Source organism: Toxorhynchites rutilus, chromosome 3, assembly GCF_029784135.1.
Source record: "Toxorhynchites rutilus septentrionalis strain SRP chromosome 3, ASM2978413v1, whole genome shotgun sequence".
Classification (NCBI taxonomy): Eukaryota; Metazoa; Arthropoda; class Insecta; order Diptera; family Culicidae; genus Toxorhynchites; species Toxorhynchites rutilus.
Genome location: NC_073746.1, coordinates 220,902,829 through 220,928,815, shown reverse-complemented (window position 1 = coordinate 220,928,815; position 25,987 = coordinate 220,902,829). Strand labels below are relative to the sequence as shown.

At 38.8% G+C, this 25,987-nt stretch overlaps 2 protein-coding genes across 3 annotated transcripts in view; one reads left to right on the top strand and one right to left on the bottom strand.

Annotated features, from left to right (window-relative positions):
* Positions 1-5,951: 5,951 nt before the first annotated feature.
* LOC129778721 (serine/threonine-protein phosphatase 4 catalytic subunit) lies at positions 5,952-17,644 on the bottom strand. Of its 2 annotated transcripts, XM_055785796.1 has the most exons (5): positions 17,409-17,644; positions 16,903-17,258; positions 7,177-7,820; positions 6,962-7,116; positions 5,952-6,896 (listed from the first exon to the last, which is right to left on the bottom strand). In XM_055785796.1, the coding sequence occupies exons 2-4, from the start codon at positions 17,050-17,052 to the stop codon at positions 6,987-6,989; spliced, it is 924 nt and encodes a 307-aa protein (XP_055641771.1). In that variant the 5' UTR covers positions 17,053-17,258; positions 17,409-17,644; the 3' UTR covers positions 5,952-6,896; positions 6,962-6,986. The 2 variants fall into 2 exon arrangements, with proteins under 2 accessions (XP_055641771.1, XP_055641770.1); XM_055785795.1 differs by having other exon boundaries at positions 5,952-7,116.
* A 6,635-nt stretch (positions 17,645-24,279) lies between these two features.
* LOC129780364 (flotillin-2) overlaps positions 24,280-25,987 on the top strand; it is a 384,914-nt gene continuing 383,206 nt past the window's right edge. The window contains exon 1 of the mRNA XM_055788548.1: positions 24,280-25,210. Coding sequence (XP_055644523.1) covers positions 25,162-25,210 — 49 coding nt within the window. The 5' untranslated portion in view covers positions 24,280-25,161. The remainder of the gene's footprint in view (positions 25,211-25,987) is intronic.

The following is a 25,987-nucleotide window of genomic DNA, read 5'->3' as shown; positions in this document are numbered from 1 at the left end:
GACAGTAAAATAAAAACTATTAAACAACTTTTGGCATTTTCTTTTTATTCACACTTCGAGCCCAAGCCAGTATGCTTGCACCTTTCTCTTTACCCCGTCCATAAGGTTCTGTACAACGTCAGGTTGTAGTTTTTTTTAAACCATTTTCTCTTGAAGCCGCCTCCGATTTGACAACTTTTGGGTTCTTCCGGAGGGCCTGCTTCATAATCGCCCAATATTTCTCTATTGGGCGAAGCTCCGGCGCGTTGGGCGGGTTCATTTCCTTTGGCACGAAGGTGACCCCGTTGGCTTCGTACCACTCCAACACGTCCTTTGAATAGTGGTATGAAGCGAGATCCGGCCAGAAGATGGTCGGATCCTCGTGCTGCTTCAATAGTGGTAGTAAGCGCTTCTGTAGGCACTCCTTAAGGTAAACCTGCCCGTTTACCGTGCCGGTCATCAACAAGCGCAACAGCAGATCGCTTGCCACACCATGTACTTTTTGGAAAACTTGGAGAGTTTCTGCTTGCGAATCTCCTCCGGAACGCTGAATTTATCCTCTGCGGAGAAGAACAACAGGCCCGGCAGCTGACGAAAGTCCGCTTTGACGTAGGTTTCGTCGTCCATTACTAGGCAATGCGGCTCCGTCAGCATTTCGGTGTACAGCTTCCGGGCTCGCGTCTTCCCCACCATGTTTTGCCTTTCGTCGCGGTTAGGAGCCTTCTGAACCTTGTATGTACGCAGGCCCTCCCGCTGCTTGGTCCGCTGGACGAATGAACTTGACAAATTCAGCTTATTGGCGACATCCCGGACCGAACTTCTCGGATCACGTCTAAACTGCTTAACTACGTGCTTGTGATCTTTTTCACTGACGGAGCATCCATTTTTGCCGTTCTTCACCTTCCGGTCGATGGTTAGGTTCTCGAAGTATCGTTTTAGTACTCTGCTGACCGTGGATTGGACGATTCCCAGCATCTTACCGATGTCCCGATGTGACAAATCCGGATTCTCGAAATGAGTGCACAGGATTAATTCACGACGCTCTTTTTCGTTCGACGACATTTTTCCAAATTTACGAAAAATTGACAGTGAAGCATGGCCAACGTGATCTATACACTCTTATCTGATTATAAGCGAAAGCTGAAGATATAATTCCTAAAAATTAAATTTCTACAGTGTTTTTTCCGTGATGCAATTTGATGTGACACACCCTTCAACGCGTTTATCCTATGTTTGTTCTTTCATTTATTTACAATTATTCAACATCCCATTGAGAGATTAGATTTGATTCACAACTTTTCGCCAATAAACCCGATCTGCAGTTCTCCAACTTCCGGCTGTACCGATCCTTGCCAAATCCTGCTCCACATGGGCCAACCACCTCGCTCGCTGGGTTCTTCTTTTTCTTGTTCCTACCGAATTAGATGCGAACATCATCTTTACAGGGCTGCTGTCTGACAATCTTGCATCATGCCCTGCCCATCGAATTCGACCTGCCTTGGTGACTTTCTGGATACTGGGTTCGCCGTAGAGTTACGCCAGTTCGTGATTCATTCTTCTTCTCCATACTCCGTTTTCCTGTACACCACCGTATGTTGTTCTGAGCACTCGGCGTTCGAAAACACTAAGCGCTTGTGAGTCCTCTACAAGCATTGTCCATGCTTCGTACCCATAGAGAACAACCGGTCGAAGGCATTTGTACATGGTACACTTCGTACGGGGTCGGAGTTTGCTGGACCTCAAGGATTTGTGAAGCCCATAGTAGGCATGACTTCCATTGACTATGCGTTTTCGAATTTCACGGCTGTTGTTGTCAGTTGTCAGACATGAAAGTCCATCGCCTTGTCGAAGTCCCCTGTAAATCTCAAATGATTCCGACAGCTCACCTGAGACCCGAACACTACACCGCACACAATTTCATCGTTGCCAGAATCTATAGCTGTTGTCGGTCAATTGTATCATATGCGATAGTTTCCACAATCCAGCTTGTAACCTTTTTTATAGATGGGCAGATTACCCCGTACTTCCACTCCTCCGGTAGCTGTTCTGTATCACAGATCCTGACTGTCAAGCGGTGCATATACTCTACAAGTTTTCCCGGACCTTCCTAGAAGAGCTCCGCTACGAGGCCATCCTTCCAGCTGCTTTGTGGTTCTTTAGCTGATTAATGACCTCCTTAACTTCACCCATCGTCGTGGATGGTACATCGTCGTTGTTCACTGCACCGGTGTAGTCCTCAACGCCTTCTTGTTTCTTTTCGTTCAGGAGCGCTCGGCACTCGTCGTCAATCCATTCGTTCCGTTGTCCTCGTTGTTCATACCCGATGACGGTCTCTGCTAATTACTGCTTTCAAGGTGTTCCAGCATTCAATGACTCTATTTCGTTGCAACATAAACAGTTAGAATTTCAACACGATACATTCATACTTAGTTGAATGCTTAGATATTTAGTATATTTAACGTCAATTTCGTTCAAAAGAGTTGTTTGTATATTTAATGTGCTTAAATATGATAATTTCAGCTGTCCTGTTTCTATAAGACCATTTCGAAATTCATAAGTATTATCAATGAAAAATTCAAAACGATCGGCTGATTTACATGTCATTAATTGGGAACCGTGCAATTTCGGCTAATAACCTGGAAAATTCGTGTTGGAATACTATTTACCAAATTCTGCTGAACAGATTTCTCGATATTTTTTCCATGTTTTCCTTGTTTCCGAAATTGCGACCTTGAGCTCGTCAATCATGGTGTACAGTTTTCCCTCAGTGGATTCCCCTAAAATTTTCAACAGGATTCAAGTCTGGAGAGCGAGCCGGCCAGTCCAAAAAATTAAGTTCTTGGTCCTTAAACCATAGCTTAGGTTCCTTGCTGGTATGAATAGTAGCATTGTTTTGCTGGAATGTAAATTTTTGTGACGATATCAATGCAAAAACGGTAGGAGAGAGGATTTCAGAACATGTATGTAATTCTTGAATGATGTTAAAGCTATCTTGAGCTTTCCGGTTGCACAGAATCCTGCCCAAACCATGCACGAGCCTCCACCAAAATTCCTGGTTGAAAAATACTGTTCCTTCTTCCGTAAATCACGCCAGTACCCGTTGAAACCAACAGGACCATTCAAATTGAACTTTTTTTCCTCAGTGAAAACAACCTATACATTGAAGAACTTCTCGTTATAGTATATAGCAAAATTTATTCTTTTGGAAACCTTCTTTGTCACAGCATACCATGTCCCACTGTCGGTTCATGTGAGCTTTAACAAAACTGAGACGTCTTCCGATGTGAGATGGTGCAAGATGAGGAGCTTTAACCTTCTTTATGTGAGGATTTTTTACCATGGTGAACAGACGCTCGGATAAGCCCCCTTTCCTGTCAACATACGACCAAGATCCCATCGGCGTTGGTTACCCGATCTTCACTATGGTTACTCGCACCCCAGCCGGCACCACGGGGAGGTTGAGATAGAGGCATTGCACAGAGGAGTGCAATCAGGTGCGCGCCAGAAGGCCTTCATTGATTGCCTATATAACCAAATCTAACTATTTAGAATTGGCGCAGTCTGTAACTGTGAAACTACTACTATAGAAGCTCGAGGAAAACTGAGGGAAATACCCCTTCAGTATTTATTTATTTGCAACGTCTCGAAGGTTAAAAACACAATTCCACGGACGGAACTTAAACTAATAAAACCTTCAACCTATTTTTGAACAAATTTTTAGACATCAAATTCAAACACTGCACAAATACAGGGTGGGCCATTTAAAGTGGAAGCATCTGGCAACCCCATAACTTTTGACAGAGATGTCAGATTAACAAATGTTGGAAGCGTCATTTCAGTACAATTTTAACCATGGAACAATACACACCTAAACAACGCGCTGAAATTGTTCAGCTGTACATTCAAAATAACTTCTCAATTGTGTTAACTAAACGTGCGTGGAAAAATAAAAATAAAGTGAAAACATCGCCTGGAGACAACACTATACGTCGATTATATGCCAAATTTATATCGTCTGGTAGTGTTGGTAGTGCCAGTCATCTGTCCAGACAACGACCAAGACGTTTCGACGAGAATATTGATGCCGTTCGAGCCAGTGTTGCAGAGACTCCATCGACATCAGGTCGCCATCGTTCGCAAAAGTTAGGCATCGCTCGAACCACTCTCCGACGCATAATTCGTGTTGATTTGAAAATGTTTCCGTATTCAAATTCAAATGGCTCAACAACTTAACCCATCTGACTTACCACGTCGACTTGATTTTGCGAAATGGACCATCGAAATGGCCAAAAATGAACGTGGCTTTTGGCAAAAAATCATAATGTCTGATGAGGCGCATTTCAACTTGAATGGAGAAGTGAATAAATAAAATTGTCGGTTTTATGCTACTGAAAACCCTCAATTCATCGAAACGCAACCTCTTTACGACCACAAAGTTACTGCGTGGTGTGGCATTTATGCCGATAAAGTCATCGGCCCGTACTTCTTTGAAAACGAAAATGGAGCAACGGTAACCGTGAATGGGGAGCGTTATCGGACAATGATAACCGATTTTTTATTGCCATTTGTTCGTGAAAATGAATTGGACAATTACTGGTTCCAACAGGACGGCGCTACATGCCATACAGCGGCTGCCACGACCAAATTATTGCGCGAAATGTTCCCCGGAAGATTAATATCGGAAAACGGCGATTATGACTGGCCACCGAGATCACCTGATTTGACGCCTCCTGACTTTTTTTATGGGGATATTTAAAATCCAAGGTATACACTGGTAAACCAAGGACCCTGGCTGCGCTGAAAGACAATATCCGACAAGAAATTGCTGCCATATCGGCCGAAACATTGGGCAAAATGATGGAAAATGCCGAAAAAAGGGCACATTTTGCGGTCAAGGCCAGAGGCGGTCATTTACGAGATATCATAATCAAAAAGTAGTTAGAACAAATCTCCTTGGACCAAAATAAATGAATTTCAAAAAAAAAAATTAAAATTCCACTTCTTTACTTTGCTATTGCAAAAACAAATCCTTCCACTTTAAATGGCCCACCCTGTACTATTGAACAAACGAAGACAAACATCCAACGGGTTATTGAGATCATAAAAGGTTCTGTGTCGTCTAATAAACAGATAACTCACCATCATGAAGCTGACGGGAAAGCGTACGGAACACTGGACAACAATGATTGACAGTCGATATTTCCCGGAATCAAATCGAAGACAAAAAGTCGTTGTAGATTTGAACATCTGGAGGCAAACGTTTCAAGAGCGATGAGTCTACAGCGGCTTTCATAATCTGGCATGTTCGTTGGGCCTAACCACGATAATGAGCGAAGGGCGTAACGAAAGAAGCTGGTTTGAACTCTCTCCATTAGGAGTGTTTGGGTTGTGTGAAAAGGAGCCCACACACATACGGCATACTCCAGGATATTACGAACCAATGAGAAGTATAGTGGCTTTATTGCGTAAATATCCTGGAAGTTGCTGGTGCTACGTCGAACAAACCCTAGAGCTGAGAACGCTTTGGCGGTGGTTACGTTGATGTGTTCGTTGAATCGCAGTTTGTTGTCGATGGTGATACCGAGATCGCGGATGGAAACAGTACACTCCAGGGATATAGGCCCGAATTCGATTCGAGAAAATGCGATAGACTCACACTTTTTTATATTCAGTTCTACACCGTTCTCAAGGTACCATTTTTGCAGTTCAACAATATTAGCTTGAAGTGCACAGCGGTCGAGGTGAGATGCGACAGATCTGTACATCTTCAGGTCGTCGGCGTAAATCAGTTTCCGTGATTTCAATCGATAGCGCAGAAGATCGTTCACGAACAGCACGAAAATGAGTGGCTCCAGTTATCTTATCGATAAGTAAATAAAAACAAAGGAGGGCTTCGGAATAGAATAGTGCTCAGAACCATTCGCTTCCTTGTCTCTGCCGAAACCAAACGAAATACTTAATTAAACTCAGACTTTTATTTTATAAGATTTATTTTCTGTATTACTTTCATAAACTGTAGGTGTGTGCTTCGTTTTGTTTGCAGCATACGGATTATCTTAGCTCGTAGAAAATTATGCTCAATTATACTACTATATATCGTTTTCTATGTAGTGTTGTTTGTGGTTGCAGTCAATGAACCTCTTGTTTCTGGTCAATTTTGCTGTTGTAGTTGTCTTGTATCTTCTTTCTCTGCTATCCGATGAATCCGTGAAATGTGGTTCTACAGGCACATCGGAAAAAAATGTTTTCAATGAGACACTTTAAAACGAAACGATTCTTCCATATTTTCAACTGAGGACCAATAGTGTTTCGGCTCCTCGCGTTCTAATATAGTGTTTAGTCTTACAATTATATAAATACTTGCTGTTGTCGTTATGGGATCTGCATACGAGTTATATTGATACATCATTTCGCGCGGTTTATTCTCATTCATTACTCTTATTTACTTTATCGATAGGCAGTCTACAGTTGTTGTAAAGTGTGTTGTCTAACTTGACCTCTGTCCAATCTTACTATTTTCTTTTTACAAAATTTGTTCTGAAGTTAGTGTGAATTGTTACGAGAAAAAAACCGGCAGGGAAAATGAACTTTTTGTTTTATCTTAAACACAATGATTATATGTTGATTTGTAGTAAAGATTGATTATGCCTTTGTTCATTAACACAGGAAATATGATGTATGCTTTATTTTATAGTCAAGTTCACTTATTCTCAAAACATTTTCTACAGATGATTAAAAGAAAAATAATAATAGCTGACATTAAAACTAGTAGAAAGTAAATTTGTTCAGTTTTCAGTTAACCCTTAATACAAAACTGTTCTAGAACAGGAAAAAAAAACTGAACAGTATCGAGGACAGACATGTCGAGAACATGATCACAATCAATATCAGAAGGGCTTTAAAAGGGACATTTAGAGCTGGAATTGGTGTTACAATTAAGTAAACAGTAGCCTTTAACTGAAGAACCAAAACACTAGCTAACCTGCGCGCGCGTTCGTCATTTGCTTTTATAAGAAGTAATCGGCCTGCGGTTTCTTTGACGGTATTCCGCGACTTTCTTGGGGTGCCGCTTCGAATATAGTAAAATCACGTTGCAAGTTTTCATTGAGCTCCAAAATTGCAGCCACGTTTCCGCATCTAAGAGAAAAAGGAAAAATATTATGTGTTGGAAAATAAATGTAAACTTTGTTTGCTTACCTGTAGCAATAGTTGGGTGCTGACCATACAGTTAAAACCGTTTCATTAAAGTGCCACTTGTACCCTTCCATAACAAGTTGATGCGCTCGGCAGATCATATCAATGTCGTTTGCTGCATTAAACTGAGAAACCACATCCGATCCGAAGAGATAGCCTGCTCCACGAGGCGACACACCCCATCCGTGAGTGTCTTCTGGGTCACTCCACAGCAGATCACACATAGGTCCATCGTGAGGAACCTCCTGTTTGCGATCTATCGAACGGATCTGATCCAAATACTGAATCGAGGGCGACAGGCCACCATGCACGCAGAAAATTTTTCCATCGATAATCGCCGATAACGAGAGATAGTCGAAAATTTCCGTACAGTAGCGCCACACAGTCACCGAGCCATATTTTCGGAGGCATTCGTCGTAGAATCCGTACACTTGGGTGATTTGACGCGATTCGTGATTCCCACGGATGAGCGTTATGCGATCCGGATATCGGACCTTCAGCGCCAACAGCAACAGGAACGTTTCCACACTGTAGTAGCCTCGGTCGACGAAATCGCCCATAAACAGGTAGTTTGTTTCGGGAACATCGCCACCCACTTTAAACAGCTCTTTGAGATCATAAAATTGTCCATGTATATCACCACAAACCTGTAATAGAGAACGATTTTTATAAAAGAAATTAATTAGTCCTTCATTCAATCTGAACTTCAAAATGTTGATGAAATTTGAACTACTATTAAAATTCTATATTTCTATTCAGACAATGGGTGATCCTAATTGTGTGGCTATTATGAAGCCAGCCTGTAGCCTGATGATAATCTGGAACTCCGTGGATTTCTTGTGTCATGGACAGATTAAAATGCACAGAGAAATTGATGTAGTCATGAAACCAAACACGGGTGGGAATATATACGAAGAAGGATCAAGGATAGAGATGAATTCATGACATGAACTCATGAATCATAAGTGACAATTTTGCTTGATCAGCTGCTTAAAATTTCCGATCAACAATAAGTTCATAACCTTACATCGAATGAGTTACCGTAGAGATAATTTTATTTATTTATCACCGTCTTCGCCCTAGCCGTACAGACTGAAAATATTACTTTACTTAAACTACTTAAATTATACCGTATTCTCGATCCTTCTTTGAAACGAGCTTTTGGACAGATTCATATCGAACTCATCACTCACATAATTGAATGCACGAAGACACGAGTCGAACGGATTGTTGTAACCATAATTGGTCCTGTGACTGGGAAGTGCCAAAAACGAGGATCTCCGGAGACGACGCGGTGGAACGTAGAATGGAATTTGTTCCAAAAGTTCAGAGCAGTCAGTGTAGCCTCGTAGCATGTCATAGACGAATAAGCGCTGCATGCAGACCCGTCTGCTGGATAGCGTTCCCAGGTCGATCAGTTGACAACGGTCGAAGTATGGAGGAAGGTTAACAGGGTCATAACAATGAGAAGCGAGTTTTAATGGGAGTATACCTGCCAAAACTGCAAGACTCGTGATGTGGTTGAGGGCACACATCCCAACGTAATACGAAGACAAAGATACTGAATTCGCTAGAATTTAATGAGGTGTGTTTTGGTAGTGATCCAGAAACAGAAACTATCATTCTCCATCAGTGAGAGAATAGTCGTTCGATATACTTCTAAAGGGACTCCTCGTCAGATGCCGATAAAGTTAGTAGTAAAGAATCGGAACAACATGGGAATGAAATTTCATTAATGTAACAGAGCAATAAAATTAGTTTTTAGTCAACCACTAATCAGTTCAGGGGAACTACTTTACTTGCCCTCCGAATTTCCCAATAGTTACTGGACCCAGATTCTAGGATTGAGCTAATTTTATAAAAAGATAGATCTTGACGAATCGATTTCCTAAACAGCGTAGGGATCGATTAACATATTAAATCGGTACCAGAGAATCGATCTTTGAAAAAGCGAATGCCTTTTAACAAAATTATTTATTTACTAGTTGATCCTGCAAACTTCGTCTCGCCCAAAATGGTTTTTTGTTATAAATACTACCAAACATTCACGTTTTCTTACTAAGCGAACATACATGGAAGTATTCAAGTTAGGAAGTTATGCAGTGATTTGTGTTTCATTTGTGTGGCAGCCTCCTTAGATAGAGGGGGGAGGAAAGTCGTATCGTAATGAGAAAATTTCTTGTCTCCTAGAACCTCCACATGCCAAATTTGGTTCCACTCGCTTGCTTAGTTCTGGAGTTATGCAGAAATTTGTGATTTATTTGTATGGCCTAAACACAGAACACGCAGGAAAAAAATCAAAGATTTCGAATGCTTATAACTCGAACATTTCTTAATAGATCGAAAAGATATTCGCATCAATTGATAGGAGATATTTCTACGCAACTATCACAATAATAGAAATGTTATTTTACCTTAGATAAACAATTGAATAACTGCAAAATGTTAGGCGCTATCTAAACACCCTAACTGGCACGTTTCAATTGGCCCGATTTACGGTTTCTCCAACACAAACTCCAAAACCAAGGTGCTTGGGGGAAATCGACATTGCAAATACATGAAAATAGGAGGAGTTTTTGTTCATACCGATATGTGTTCCCTGACACAGCCATCAAAACCAAAGTGTCTTACATTACATGGCGTTTGTTCAAATTCCTTACTCACTCAGCAAATATGATTCAATTGAATTCGAAAATTGTTCAATTGTTATTCAATCAATAATATAATCGATACAAACAAATGATTACTCAGCCAACAATAGTCCCATGTCAACCTTTCGGTTATATCATATACAGTCAACTCTCCCTAACTCGATATCCAAAGGGACCATCGAGTTAGGGAGGTATCGAGATACAGAACATTTTTTCCTAATTTTTTTTTATGTCTCAAATTGTCATATATTAGGGTAAGTGTCCCAATTATGGTATGAATTTGAATTTTTGATTCATTCCCTTAAAGTGAAAAAACACCTTTCTCATATAAAAAAAATATTTTTTCCAGAATCTTTCAGGAGGTGATAGACGGTTATATTTCACGAAAAAAAATCCTTCTACGCATATGTTAGAATTTCAACGATGACAGACTTATAGAACTTTTTCTTTGTTTCGGATTCTGTTGGCTCAAACTAACTCTACATTGAAAAGTATGCTACGTAATCCGATTTTGTTGCTTTCATTTGAAAGATGAGAAAATTTAGTACAGGATATAGTAGTGGAACATCTAAATTAGTGGATTAAACATTTTTGAAGTGGAAAATTTAAAAGTTTTTTTTTTATTTGTAATTATTAATTTTATCCTAAAAATTCATACTAAACTTGATTGTTTCTATCAATTAAATTAAAGCTCTCTAACCTCTCTACAATGTGTTCTTTGACACCCAACTTCTATCTCTCTTAATTTCGCTGCAATATAGATATAAACAATTCCTGATGAAGATTCAATCAAAATCTTCAAAAATCGCGATTTTTAACCCACTGTACTTATAAAAGCCACTTAAATTTCACCTTAATGCTGAAAGGTTTTTTTTCTTGAAATTATTCATATTTGAATTATAAAAAAAACTTTTTTTTTTTCAAAATGTATACAATCGAGTCCTAAATTTTACATAATCGAATCATATACAATCGAGTTTGTATATAATCGAGTCCAACTTGCATGAGACACTAGGTTAACAAAGAAAATATTGATTAAGTATGTTACTCAAACTGAATTGTAACGATCACGCAGGAACTGTTCAATCACAAAGAAATGTTCGAATAGTTTCACAGGAACATTTTCAGTTGATTTCAATATTCCGGACATATTCTTCAGGTTTGATTAAACGTTCGAATTAACATTTCAATAGAACTACTATCTTCAGCGTTTTTCTCAGGTTTTTCAACACTTTCCAGTATATCGGTATCTGGCATCAGATCACAGCAAATCACGTTTGGTCCTTTTTGCACTAATTATTAAAAGACATTGAGCAATCGAACGGTATTGTACCGTCGACATCAGCAAGCTCACGACGCATTAATTATGCCAGCGGAATATCACTCCCGTCCATGATGGTTGTGCTCTGAAGTTAGGAATTCCCAGTTTCTGGACAAATTCTCAAGCCATATCCCGAAGAATAGAAGAGGGGTAAATTATTCTGTCTAGCTTGACAAGACAAAAATTCATTGACCGCTCCAGCTTCTCGATTCTGACCAACCTTATATGCAATTTTCCATTCCGATTCCATTTTTATATTAGTTTGAGTAGTGTTGATACCGCACTTTGTGCAATACTGAAATTATTTGCAGCTTCAGACCCCTTCCGTCCATATTTTTCGACCTGCTCGATGATGCTCAAACCTTGCGCAATGGTTAGCGTTTTGATTGTTCGCTTGAAAGGTTTCTCGTGGTTTTCCATTCTTGAAAAGAAATTGTTTGATGACACGAACACTCCGCCGTCACTTTCAAGGGCAATTGAAATCTAAGGTAATAATGCACAAAAACATGTACGCGAAAATCAATCGAGTTAGGGAGGTGAAAACCCATGGAAAAATGAATCAAAACACATCGAGTAAGAGAGGCATCGAGTTAGGGAGGTATCGTGTTATGGAGAGAAGAATGCTTGTAAAATCGAAGGTGCCATGAAATCCATCGAGTTAGGGAAAATATCGAGATACAGAACATCGAGTTAGGGAGAGTTGACTGTATATATAACCCGCTAATTTTTTTGAATTGCAAAATTAATTGCTAATTATTATTAGAAATTCAACAACTGATATTCATCCAGAACTCCGCTAACATAAAATCCAACCGTGTCATACGTCTGATATTTAATCGAAATCTTGACTGTAGTCCCAGTTCTGAAAAGGAACGGTTCAGCTGAACCTGTTGTCACCATCCAATTTCGTCGAATTAGTCAGGTGGTTTTTGGTGAGGTTGACCCCTTGCCGTACAATTTAATTTCCAACAACAGGGCTCAAACACGAGCACAGTGAGTCGTTTCGATACTCTGCTGAGTTTGTGTATCTTACTCACGATCGTAGCAGTCCCGCATCATCACACGCATGAAGCATGTATCCATTTCACATCGATAGACGACGAGTGAGGTTCGATGTTGTACGTTCTGGCACAGTCTAATCACCACGCGTGTGGTTCAACGATATATGTGAAGGGGTTAGAATCAATGTTCACTGAAAAACAAATTTACAAAAGTTTTCTACGATCAAAAAGATCAGAAAGTTCGAAAAGAAAAAGATCGGTTTTCGCGATTTTTTGGAGTACAAAGAATCGATCCAAAAAATCGACTCCTCCATTAGAGGAGTATAACTTCCTCTCTCGTTTGATCTATAACAACGCATTCCGCCCTCTAACGAACCCCATCCCAGATTCTACCGTTCGCCTCCCAATCCATGGTGGAATAACCAGCGTTCCATGCTTTCTGTAGAAAACCCGATTGCATTCAAAGCTTTCTGGAAACGTGGAACCATTGAGAATTGTTCAAACGTATTTAGACCCTTATTGGCGGAATTTCGTGGGAGGTTTGTCATGCGAAACGTCAATGAAAGCGAGGAATATTCACATCGGATATCGAAGCGGAAAAGATAGATCCAAGATCGCTCAATCCTAACCTAGATCACAGTAGACGTTGTGTGAAAGCTTGACAGTCTGGAAGTGACATTACTCACCGGTTGCTTGGTGTAGTCGGACGTAGTTCATTCCGCCTCCGTTGTATATGATACCGTTGGCTACAAATCCAAGCTGGTGTTTTCTTTTTCGTTCAAGTGCTATTCGAATCGCGTGTTCGTACAGTGAACCGAGTAAAGCACCAAAGAAAACGGAAAAACAACAATAAAAAGTGGTTTCTGCACAGATCACAAAAGTTCTATGTATGCCGGCTGTACCGGCGATCATCCAACCGAGAAGTAGACGTTATCCCATTAGACGCACCAGTGTGCACTAACAAGTAGTATTTATTATTGTTAGTTTTTTTTATTTGATTATAAAAGTTATTTTAAAACACTGTATTTTTCAGCCGCATAAATGATGGAGTGAGAGATGGAGATCTCTTACAATGAAACTATTGACTGCTCATGAAGGAGCCGGAAAGTCGCTCGAGCGACAAAAGATGTACATGGAACTGAGCCGTGGGTTGTTTTCTTCCGATCCAAACCAAACGGAAAAGCCCTCAATGTCATTCAGATCATGAAATACAAAATACTCCTCCGTGTTCGAAATTTAAATGGTTAGACGGAAAAACTGCGTGTTATCGTGGCTAGCCGGGAGCAAGTTAACTATATTGTTGTCGACAAGCGATTTGTATTAGAATATCGCGTGTACGTACCTTCTCATAACGTAGAAATTTTGGGAGTGATTACAGAAACAGGTCTGACAAGTGAAATAATAAAAACAATAAAATAACAATAAAAAAGCTCTCTTCGATGAAAGTTAAAAATTTGAACTGCCATCAGCAAGGAGAGGTTTCCCACAAAGGGGGGAAACCCAAATTCACGCCGTCCAACTCGTTTCGATTAACTTTTGCTGGTTTCGTCCTCCCTGACTACGTTATGATGGACAAATTGAGGCTACCGGTGCGACTCTTCGTGCAAACAACACGTGTACCTGAACCTCCTGCTAAATCCAGTGCTCTTGACCTCTCGCTTTGCTCGAATTCGCTATCTTTAGATTGCGAGTGAAATGTTATCCAGGACCCTAACGGTAGTACTCACTTGCCAATCATGATTTCTATCACTAATAGGTTGAAAACTTCTGAATCAATAAACATGGCATACGACCGCACAAGATACATTGACTGGAGGAGTATAACTTCCTTTCTCGTTTGATCTATGACAACGCATTTCGCCCTCCAACGAAACCCATCCCACGTTCTACCATTCGCCTCCCAATCCATGGTCGGATAACCAGCATTCCATGATTTATGTTGAAAAATCGTTTGCATTCAAAGCTTTTCGGAAACGTGAAACCATTGAGAATTTTCAAACGTATTTAGCCCTTAAGAATCAATTTCAAAACTATGGGTGGGTTATACCTAAGATATAACCGCAAGTTTGACGTAGGACTAGGGTTTGCTTAGTAATCTTTCAATTGTATTGATTAAACCAGTGATTGCCAGTCAATTTATGCATTGTCATAGATTACGTTCTTCCTATGGCACGAATCCTTGTTCATTCATTCATTAATGGTGGACTTCCAAAATATGTGAACGGAGGAATGACTAAACGATAAATGTACACTGCGTTTCACAACTATAGAACCACTCCAATTTTCTGAGTGTCCAGAGATATGTAAGAACACCGTTGAATTGAAGTATAAAGTGTGGGATATAAAAAACATCTTCATTTATAAGGCTGGCAATTGAACTTTATTGTTGTGTCCAGGTGCGAAACATTCAAAGATCTGAAATTCCAGTGTTTCATAACTATAGAACTAGATGGAAAAACTCTCACTCCTTTACCAAATTAACACCAATTTCAAATGAATTACAACAAGATTCTAATTCTTTAGTTCTCAATAAGTTCAAATAACTCATTCGGGGTGGTTTCAACCAGGCTGCGCCCTGTTATAGTGTGTATCTATTTCTACGCAGATGATACTGCTCGTTTAAGCTCTTCAAATCACTCATACTGCTTGAAAGCTGCATCTACTATTCGTACGATTACTCCTCATAAGTTCTAGATAGGGTTTTGATCTGCTAAACGAACTGACCAGTCCAAAATCTGAAGCCTCTATTCATTAAATTATGCCATGACCCTCCAGATTTTATGAATTGATGCCAAATTATCCATTTATGATGCAAAAACAGCAGTGAATGATTCTGAAGTATTTTGTTGCACTTCTAACCGTTCATTCATGTTGGTGGAAAGCTATCCAAACCAGGCCATTCTTGATAAAAGTTGTTTACCAGATCAAAATCCTATCAAGAACTTATGAAGAGTGATCGTACGAATAGTAGATGCAGTCTACAAGCAGAATGAGTGATTTAGGAGTCTCAACGATCAGTACCCTCTGCCTAGAAAGAGATACACACTGCAACAGGGTGCAGCCTGGTCGAAACCACCCCGAATGGGTTTGTAAATACTTATTCCGTTTCATTTGATATCCCGTATTTGGTTTTTGTACACCTTCACAAATAATCTTAAGCAGATCGTTACGGCCATTCCATTTTTCTAAACAACAACGAATTTCCGTGAAGAAAATTCCAAACTAAACATGTTCTCCTACCTCATTCGCTTCGCCAAAATTGCATCTTCGATCTCTATGCTGCTGGGTCTTGCTCCCGGCAGGTTATCGGCATAACTCCTTTCCTTTTCCCCCTCCACTATAACGCGATCCAGCACTGTCTCATCAGAACTATTTACAGAGGGAAGAGTAGGCAGTTTTTTATAGTTTGTCTTCTCTGGATCAAGGTTCTTCGAGTAATCCAGGTCCATTAATTTCAAAGGTCAAGGTTGTTGATATACAAGGTGCTCTTTGTTAGTATTAAAAACCCTACATGGTTATTTGAACTGATTGAGAACTCAAGATGACCTACGAACTAGAAACTTATTGTAATTCATGTGAAATTGACGTTAATTTGGTAAAGGAGTGAGAGTTTTTCCATCTGGTTGTATAGTTATGGAAAACTGGATTTTTTTTTTATTTTTCGCGCCTGAACTTTTGTGTATGGCATTTATACCTATGATGTTTTTCCGCGTCAAATTTTTCTAGTCCACTTGTGACTTTAGGCTTTTTCTGTGCGGTTTTTTCCCGGTTTTATCCCGGAATCGTTTGAAATACATTGTAAATATTCTTCCAGATATACTTGATCCAACGATTGATGAGGAATTCATCCATAGTTGTATTACACGGAAAGTTCAAAGTTACATATATCAAAAAAGATGTAAGATAACCCAATTTTTTGGGGCTATGGCTTCTACGGAGAAAATATAGAAAGAAATAAAACAATAAACACACACTTCAGTAGCACAATTGATCAACTATCTGTTAGTGAATTAAAAAAATCCACATGTACTCTACAGACAAAATCGTATCACAGTTCGACAGTCCGACAAATTTACACTCGCGTAGATCTGGATCCAGAACATAGATACAGTATGTGCTCTAAAATGACGTAGCTCAGGAATAATCTTCGCTCGAAATAGGAAAAAATGATCCTCCACTACCGATGGAAGCTTGATCACTCGAAGTTTATGTGAGTTACTCTTAGAAAGCAGATTGCAGTTAAGTATATCCTCAGTCAGCTTCACGGTAAATAAATACGGCGAACCTATGGTGGGCGGATAGTTTAAACATACTTGAAATGCAGAATGTATTTTCCAAAAATACTCTTTTGATGTGTCCATGTGGAGATTATCTGTACCCCTCTTCCCCAACACGGATAACCGTGGGCAATATCATTCGATTGGCTGTCCATTTATTATGTTTCTTCCGGAGAGGAATTTTTTGGTTCTATTCAATCTTGTGAAAACAAAAATTCTAGGACCTCACCAAAAGTAGTAATTCTATGATGCTCAGGGAAACAGGTAATCGTAACTATTCCTTCTTGAGTGGCGTGAAAAACGCTAAGAGCACTTGATTCGATAAATTTGAGAATATGTAGTACAATAAATGAATTGATCAGCTCAGGTCTAGTGATATACTGCTGTGCACTATTGCTTAGTTTTGATATTGATTGCTTCGTCGACCTTCCAATCGCTCCTGTCAGTATATCCTTTCCTACACACAAAGCAATACTCACCGTAACCGGCGAATCCACCCGCTGCACGTTGCCCTCTTCAACCAGAATTTCACGAGCTTTCGCACACAATGCCTTCACCTCATTCTCTTTGATTATTTCACAACGTTTCAGTTGTTCTATCTGGCGATCTAAATCGCTATAATCTGGCATCTCTCGTCCCCGGATGAACGTTTTCGCCTCCCTGCTGAATCCTCTCGAATGCGTTAGTGTCCTGATTTACCGCTTGTTCTTTTTATTTTTTTTATTTTTGCGATTTGTTTCTCTCACTACACGATGCTTCTTGAAGTTTGTCCTTTGTGTGTGTGTGTGTGCGTGAGATAAGACGATCTTTTCCTTTTTCTTATTCAACGCAAGAACTAAAAAGGCGATATGAATGAGAAATACAAGGATGGAAACTTTTTGTCACCACATTTAAGATAAGATGGGTGAAGGGATTTCAGGGGAACCCCTACCCGAAATAAACAATCAGTTCTGAGAACCAGGAGACAAAACCAACTTTGATTTACCTTTGACGAGATGTATGGATTTCGCGGTCACTGTATTCCTGCTCCTATCGTTAGCAAATATTTCTCTCCGAAGAACTTTAACAAATTTGATCTACTAACCGGTTGGGATGAAATTTGACAACTATATACTGTCCAAGCGAAGAATTCTGTAATCAAAAACTGAAACTTGCTGCCGCGAATCACAAGACGACGTGATGCAGCCGCCGTCTAGATACACTGTGAAAATATTTAGAGACAACGCTAGTGGTTAGGCATTGCCAACATTCTAGAGCGAAAATATTCAATGACATACACTGGTAGTAATTTGTGTTCGATATTGATTCGACAAATCGATCAGTAGAAGGAACAGATTGGGGCTCCAAAAAATGTATATCGTTTCAATGTTATCACTTCTTGGTGATGCACTTGTACGAGCACCAACGGTAGCATTGCAATGCTTGTCCCTTAATAAAGGATATTTGAGCTCAGCTCTTATTTATGTGTTTGTCAACAACGTAACACAACGTCAAATGAGTTTGCTCTTGTATTTTAGGATGTTGTTTTGAGTTGTAGGTTTGTAATTTTTGAAATTAATTTCTCATCTGCCTTCAATCAATCGTTCAATCACGCTACAGATGAATAAATTGCAATTTGAGGAATGAAATAATGATAAAAAATGCTCATCGCTTGGCTAGTGGTAATTCGCTAGTAGTAATTCGTAGTCTACCAAATTTATTTTTCCAGTGCATTTTGATTGAAAAACTAAATCATTTTTGCAGTTTTTTCTCAATGCAAATCAAATCAAATGTTTCTCCGATCAAAGGAACAAACGTTTTCATGATTTGGGTTTTGTTACAATTTTGACCAAATTAGAATTTCATCCAAAAAAGATTATCTTTCAACATCTTGTTTTTTCTTTTTGACGTAAGATTTCTGCTACACGCAGCTGAGAGATGAAGGTATCAAAAACTCAGGAAACATTTCTAGAGTAACATGTCAAAAGGGCCTATCTTCTTTGATCGATTCTCTCCATCGACTTTCTCTTTCGATAACCACGGTCTTTCAGACAGATTTTGCTTCAGTTTTGCCATGTAGTTTGATAAACGAGGTTCTCTTTCACACTTCTTATCGTAAAACCCATCAGGAAATGCTCTCACCGCTGAGCTATTTATGAAACCTTGAGACATGTTTCTCTAGATTTATTCAAAATATTATTTTTGTCGTTTTCAATTGACGAATCTATGTTAGATTTACAACCAGATGTCGCTGCGAGTATGTGTAGTTCGTATTTTTAGTTGTTTTGATGGGAAAAAAATTGAAAGGAGCTCAGAATTCCGAAGATGATCCTTATGGCTTCGTCTCAATCGATCCCTTGGCTTATGGGAGTCGTTTTATTTTGTCCCAAGACTGCGCCAAACTAAATGCCTAACTTTTGGCGTGAAGAGAAATTAAACTGTAATTAAGTTTAGATCATCTCAATAATAATGAAATTTCAGTTTCTGCAAAAATGTCAGTTAGGCCCTTATGATTATGATTAACGTTCCCAGTCAAGATAAGTAAAATTTGCGTCATTTTTATTAGAACTACTCAGTTGATATTTCTATGCCGAATAGTACGCCTTGAATGTATTCTGGAGTGACAAGTTCTAGATTACGCGTGACCACAGTGCAAGTCGAAAGATTTTTTTTTCCTCTGACGAAAAATCTCCCGGCCAGAACGGAAATCGAACCCGAACCCTCGACATGATAATGTGGGACGCTAACTACTCGGTCACAGGAGCACATTATGATTTTTAATCCTAGCATTGATTAATGAAAAATATAGTTCATTCAATGGTTTGATGATTTTTGATAACAATACTCTATTTCTCTATTTTATAAAAAAGTAACACTCGGATCCTTTTTAACAATCAGTTTGAAACTATCCGCATAGCACCCAGCTGCAGCATTCTCATTTCATTCAAATGCATCTGCATCAAGGCAATATATTTTTTTTCTTTTTTGTACATGTTCAATATTTGTGTTCTAAAAATTTTAACGCCTAACAAACAAGGTTCTTCTTTGAGTTTATCTGAACTTTTGTATATCGCCTGTGCTTCCTCCTGCAATGTCCGGCAAGCACCTTCTTGAAAAAGAAACGTTATTCGGTGGATATAGCAAGCTCGATGCATTTAGATGTCGTATGTCCCAAAACACATCTACCAATTTATGACTGTTATCATCTAAGAAGAGTTCCAGCACCTAAAGGGGATATTCTAGTGTAGGAATTTGAAAAAAAACGTTTTTTTTCTTCATATTTCTAAAGCTTTAGACACTCAATAATATACCCTAGAAAGGATTTTCCGAAATTCCCATTCCTCGAAACTAGTTTTTTCAAACTGCCGTATACGATATCTCAAGCTCTACTGAATCGATTTATGACGAATTTACATTAATACAATCGTTAACTCTCTATCGCATGAATAAAAAAAAACTGTTTTTTTTTAAATTTTACTATTTTTTCAAAAACTCGTTTTTGACTTGTTCGAGATTCATGCAATAGCGGCATCTTTACTGATTCAGAATCTGTTCGATTGTTCTATAGGACTGGAATCGTGTACGCCATGGCAAAAAAAAATTAAACTTCTTCACTTCATCAGCATTTATCTATTCTAATTAAGAATATTTTTTTTCGTTCAATTTTTATTTTATTGTTAAAAGATAGATTAACGAAAAATGATATAGTAGATGGTAAACATATTCTTCTAATTTCACTCTTGCGGGTATAGCATCCCTCATTAGTGTATCTTGGCGTTGTATTTTTGGAGCAATTAAATCAAACAGTGTTTCCACTTGTTCGGGTGTTATTCTTAACACTGCTCTGTAATCTCGTAGAGTTCCTTCAATATGGACCAAATCCTTTTGCCTTTCTCTTTTTTTCGGATAGTGCCATCAGTTCGATGAACTTCAGCACAAGTTCATCGGCTCAGTAACTGCTCCTTTTCAAGTGAGCTACTAGCACCGTATAAATAGGCCTTTAGATTCTACGAAGCAGTCTTCCATGTTTCACAAAAAAACACTTCGTCCGGGATAAACATGTCCACGCTGCTGTTCGCAGTTTTGTGTTTGAATACAAACATGATTTTTTCGTACCTATGTTTGAAAATGTGACATGTTTGTATTCGTAGTAAGTTTGGACATACGATGTTCAATCCTAATGTTTCACATGATGTTCAGTTTCTCTTGTATTTTCACCCCAAGCACCGACAGTGCGTGGAGTAGAATAAGCGAATCGGACACCACACCACCACCACTCAACGCGTGGTGTGTTGGTATGTTGACATGGACAAAATGCTTTTCTATCATGACAATGGGTGCTTCGTCTAAAATATTGGGCAAATAAAATAAACCTCTTTATCTGTTCTGAACAAAATAAACGTCGATTGATATCAGAGTTTTTCACAATTGATATAATTATTTAGTGCACGCATCAATTTATATATTGAATTCATGTAACATTCGCTATTATTAGCTATTTGAACACGTACAAAAATTGGATAGAGCGTGGCGGAGATGTTTAGTTACCCACAACAAATTTTGATTACAATATTTCTATAATTTTAATCGAATATAAAGCAGTGACATGTTAGGCATGTCACTGCTTTATATTCGATTCGTTAGGAATGTTTACAAAAGGCGAATATTGCTTGTTCGCCACCCGAGCAATAAAATGAGCGAAGAAGAGGAGAAGAAAGGATGATGCAATCACATGCACACATAGCATATGTAGTGTAAGTGTAGCTTTTAGTTTTTTCCTTCATTCAGTTTGTGATAACATCGAGAAATTAATGGTGTGTTTTAGCCGCTGAAATTTCTCTGCTGGTTCTGCTGTGTGCCGCTGAAGGTTGCATCTAATACTAATTTTTGGGTATTTATTTTTTTGGTCAGCATTTGTACGACGTCACCCGCTGTGCAATCGGTTCCCCAGACTTCAATTGCCAACATGCACGCAAAAAAAAATCTCATAGAAAGCTTCTTTCTATTCAGAGAATGTTTTCTTTGCACGAAACCAAGGATTATTTAATCAGACTTGCAAAATGTGCATGAACTCATAGCCTCTTAGTTCGAGCAACTTTTGTAATGTGAACTAAATTTCAAGTTCGTTTCTGTGATAAAGTATTCTACGAAGAAATGTTTGGGATGAATGTGGATGAATAATTTCTTTCCGTGTATGAAAAGAAACGAAACGAAAGCAATGAATACTGCGACATCGGGTAATATGTTAGTACATGATGTTCTTGAATTATGAACATCATGTTTGTTATCACATGTTCATTGTTCGTGTTTGGGATGGACATTCAATACTAGCGAAAATCATGTTCGAATTCAAACAAAAACATGGAATTTTCACATCGCGTGGACATGTGTAAGGCTAGGCTCAAATTCAGAAACGTATAGCGCTCGTAAACGAACACGAGACCACCAACACGACTCATACGTGTCACAAACGTAGCGTGGTGGAGCGCATATTCAGTGGCAGTTTGGTATAAATAACGTGCCACTCACATATAGTGTCTGATTCACACAGATTACGCGATATATTTATTTACTAACACAATCACCCGACCAGTACGACCATACAGTGCCAAACTCACGGCGCTATATGATTGTTCACCAACACAACCACCACAACCGGCACGACTAGCACGAGAAACTGTGGTTCAGCCACAGCGTCACGTGAGTCGTGTCTCACAAGCGCTCCACCATCTCGCGTCATCTGGCCAATTTGCGCCGTTCTATCTTCGTTAGCCACAAAAACAGACGTTATATCGCGCCAAGTTACTCGCGTCTTAATTTGCGCCTGGCCTAAGTGTTTTTCGGAAGACTGCTGCGAAGAAAACAAAGGAGATAATTTTTCTTAACACTAAACATCCGAGATGTGGAATTGACAAGATTGTTGAAAAATCTCTTTGTTTACAAAGTCATGTTCATTAGGTAAGAGTCAACTGACTAACTTGAAAAAATTACAGGAGGTTGTGTCCAAGATACGACCGCATTGTTGACGTATAACTACGCTGTTATTTTATATTAGTCACTTGTTTATACCTTCAGATATTATTCTATAATGCTGTGAAACTTTAGAAACAACTGCTTAGTAGAATAATCTCTGAAATGGTTTTTTCATTCATTCATTCACTGGATTGCTCAACAGTCCGATGCCGAATGAAAGTTTGCCTCAGCGAGATCCACTGTTTATACTCTAGGCAAGTATTCCCCTTCATTCTTCTACTTTTCTTTTGTTCACGGAGGCTTTAAATTCTACGATTTCCCCTCCGTTGGTCATCGATAAGTTGCTCGTTATTGACAGCTCTGTTCGGGAAAGCACACAAATGGACAGAACAAATGTATGAGAAAATAGAAACGCTTAAAGTTTTCATGAATTTTAACCATTTACAAACCAGGGGATTCTAATGTATAGCATATGTTGCAACCGCAACGGAAGAGAAACAGTTTTCCGGTTTTTTAAACGTTTATTTCAATACGCAATACAATGGCGATGGCGATGACGACGACGTTAAAAAATCCCTACCGTAGGTATAAATCAATACATTAAAATGGTTCTATTGTACATAGTAGTTTTAGGAATAGAAGTTGTTTTAAATTGTACATATTAATTTTAAAGTTTTCTACACTATCATAAGTTTTTCTGTGTTGCAGCTAGCTTTAGATTTAGAGAACTTATGTTTAGTGTCTCGTTTGTTTAGTTCGTTGGTGGTGTGGTTATTTTTAAGAATCTTCGTTCTCTCAATTTGCAGCTGTAAATTTAGTTTTAGCATTAGACATAGCACAATCGATTTACATTATTACATTAAAATGGTTCTATTGTACATAGTAGTTTTAGGAATAGAAGTTGTTTTAAATTGTACATATTAATTTTAAAGATTTCTACACTACCATAAGTTTTTCTGTGTTGCAGCTAGCTTTAGATTTAGAGAACTTATGTTTAGTGTCTCGTTTGTTTAGTTCGTTGGTGGTGTGGTTATTTTTAAGAATCTTCGTTCTCTCAATTTGCAGCTGTAAATTTAGTTTTAGCATTAGACATAGCACAATCGATTTACTAGCTTACTTACAATAATATAGGACATACAATTAAGAATAATTAGGCTTAACGCTTTTATAACAATCATTTTTTTCTTTCACTTCTGACTATTTGTTTTGGAATCATTGAATCATTGTTGTGTTTTCTTTTGATTCTCGGTGAAACACAGGTGCGCGCCGAAAGTGGGAACGTTTTATTTCTCTCAAGGTATTTGGGAGCAGGTGCGTCGCAACCGCACGTTGCGACAGCATAATAAACAAATCTGACGGAATTTCCGATTCGTTTAGTATGTAAATCGCCAAAATTCGTTCGTGGCAAAAATTGTTATTAATGTTAACTTTATTTCATAAAAACGTGACCTGTTTTCCGATTTGCCACCCTTAATGAAAGACGTAGTTCTACGTCAAAAATATCAGTGGCTTCTAGAAATATGCGACAAATATGTCACGCATGCTGTAGAGAAACACTCTGATTGATTTTGCATATTTCCAAGAAGCATTTTGTTCCAGTGCATTTGGTACCAACATAACACAAAAAAAACCTACATTATAACATAACATATGAAGATGTCAAACCATTCAGAAGCATCATTTTCGCAACAATATTTACGGCTGCAATCGTGTGTGTATTCCATGATGCACAACATGAATGGCCGTCGAATGTTGTCCTGTCGAAGTGGCAGGGTGTTTGTGTGTTGTCAAATGTACACATGTGCACACTATTATAGAATTATTGATTTTTGTTTTTGAGATCTTTCCCTTTTACTCCTATACTGGGCCTCGTTTGCTCGGTTGCGCTACGGTAGGATTTCCCGTCTATATCAATCTGTCACACTTCGCGTTCGATTGCGGTTCGCGTTTTCAATTCGAAGACGTTTCGCTAGATTTGTGGTTTGTTTGAGGCATTTAACTAATTAGGTTTTATCTCTACTCTGTGCCGATGTGGATTAAAGTCCTTCCGTCTCAACTGATAAGGTGTTCTCTGGGATATTGCAGCACTGGTGGCCGGTGACCGATTTTGAACACAAAACGTCCCAGAGACGGATTTTCCTGAGCTAGAAGCGTGAAATAATTCGTAGTTAGTGGTGCAGTATTGCCACAAATTAACAATACCATCAACGACGAATCTGTGTTTCATCCATCGTTATCGGAAGCAGTGGCTCCATTTAGCACCCCGGTGTTAGTTCTCAGGTGAAATCCTAGAAGTGTCAATCATAGGGACAAGCATGTGAAAACCGCCACATAAAAAAAATCACAGCGGTCACGAAATTGCGGCAAGAATGCGGTGAATCGAAAAGTGCATCACCAGTGGATAGCAAAAGTTTAACATCATTGCTTTTAGTGCAAAATTTTGCGTTTTTAGTTGTAAACTCGTCGAGAAAAGTTTAGGAAAACCTGATAGATGCGGAATTGTTTATCATTAAATCGTGCACGCTTCGTGATTCATCACTACAAGTTTTAATCGCAGTTATCTAGTTTGCAGTTTATTAATTCCTGGTATTCATCGACAATAGTGCCCTTTTATTCGTATGAATGTAATTTCTAATCGAAGTTATTTCGTTGTGAAATCAACTAAATTTGTTTAGGCGAAGTGTTTAGATGTTCCAATAGTTCTCAGTGGCATTCAAGCGTTGTCGTAGTTTTACTAAAGGATCATTTCAGCTTTTAGGAGACACTCGAAAGGATTATTAGTAGACATGGGAAATATTCACACCGTCGGACCAAATGAGGCTCTCATCGTGTCAGGTAAATGAAGAAAAATAGACTTTTGCTTACCCCAGAGAGATAAGATCACATTACGTCAGCTAAGTTTATGGCTCAAGTGGTGAGCAGCAGAATGTGGTTTTTCAGAATAATGCGTCAGCGGGTAATTTGTTTCTAATACAACTTAAACGGAACCGAAATGTATACCATATCCGACTATGCGGCTAGAGTTAGTATTTGAGCAATTGAAGAGATTCATTTGATTGTCAGTGTGTCAATTCGGAACACTCCTTCGTGAAAAACAATTTGTATACATATTGCGATGTTATAAATAGAATTCGTGAATAAACACTTTGCTTTGAAGCTATACATTTATGATTTATGTTTTTGATTTTACGCCTAAACGTAGACTACCGGTGTCTCAATGTATTGTACAATGGGATATTTTGTAGTCACATGAGGTTAAAATTGATCATATTCACAGATTTATACGATCTGATGATTGCCAGATAGGAATATTGTAGTAAACGACCTGATTTGTAAGTAGGCATAACATTTTGGATTGGTCGCAAAGTTGGAAGAAAGCAGGACTTCAACGATGCTAAATATTTTGGACTAATGTCCAACTATTATCAAAATGAAACACGAAAATACGAAATTATCACGGTTACTGCACCAAGTACAGTATCATGACAGAATGTTTTACAATCTAGTTCGCTTGTGAGTCAAAATGAAAATCGTATTACAGTTTATGAAACAAAACCTACGAGGGTATCGCAAGGGCAGTGATATTAACAACGTTAACGTCTAATATTTCAA

Bases quoted from the DNA above. Each gene is read 5' to 3' on its own strand.
- LOC129778721 (XM_055785795.1), bottom strand. From the start codon at position 17,052: ATGCCAGATTATAGCGATTTAGATCGCCAGATAGAACAACTGAAACGT. The intron at 7,821-16,902 runs GTGAGTATTGCT...TCTCTATTACAG, and splicing joins GGGTGGATTCGCCGGTTACG to GTTTGTGGTGATATACATGG. The intron at 7,117-7,176 runs GTAAGCAAACAA...TTTTTCTCTTAG, and splicing joins GCACCCAACTATTGCTACAG to ATGCGGAAACGTGGCTGCAA.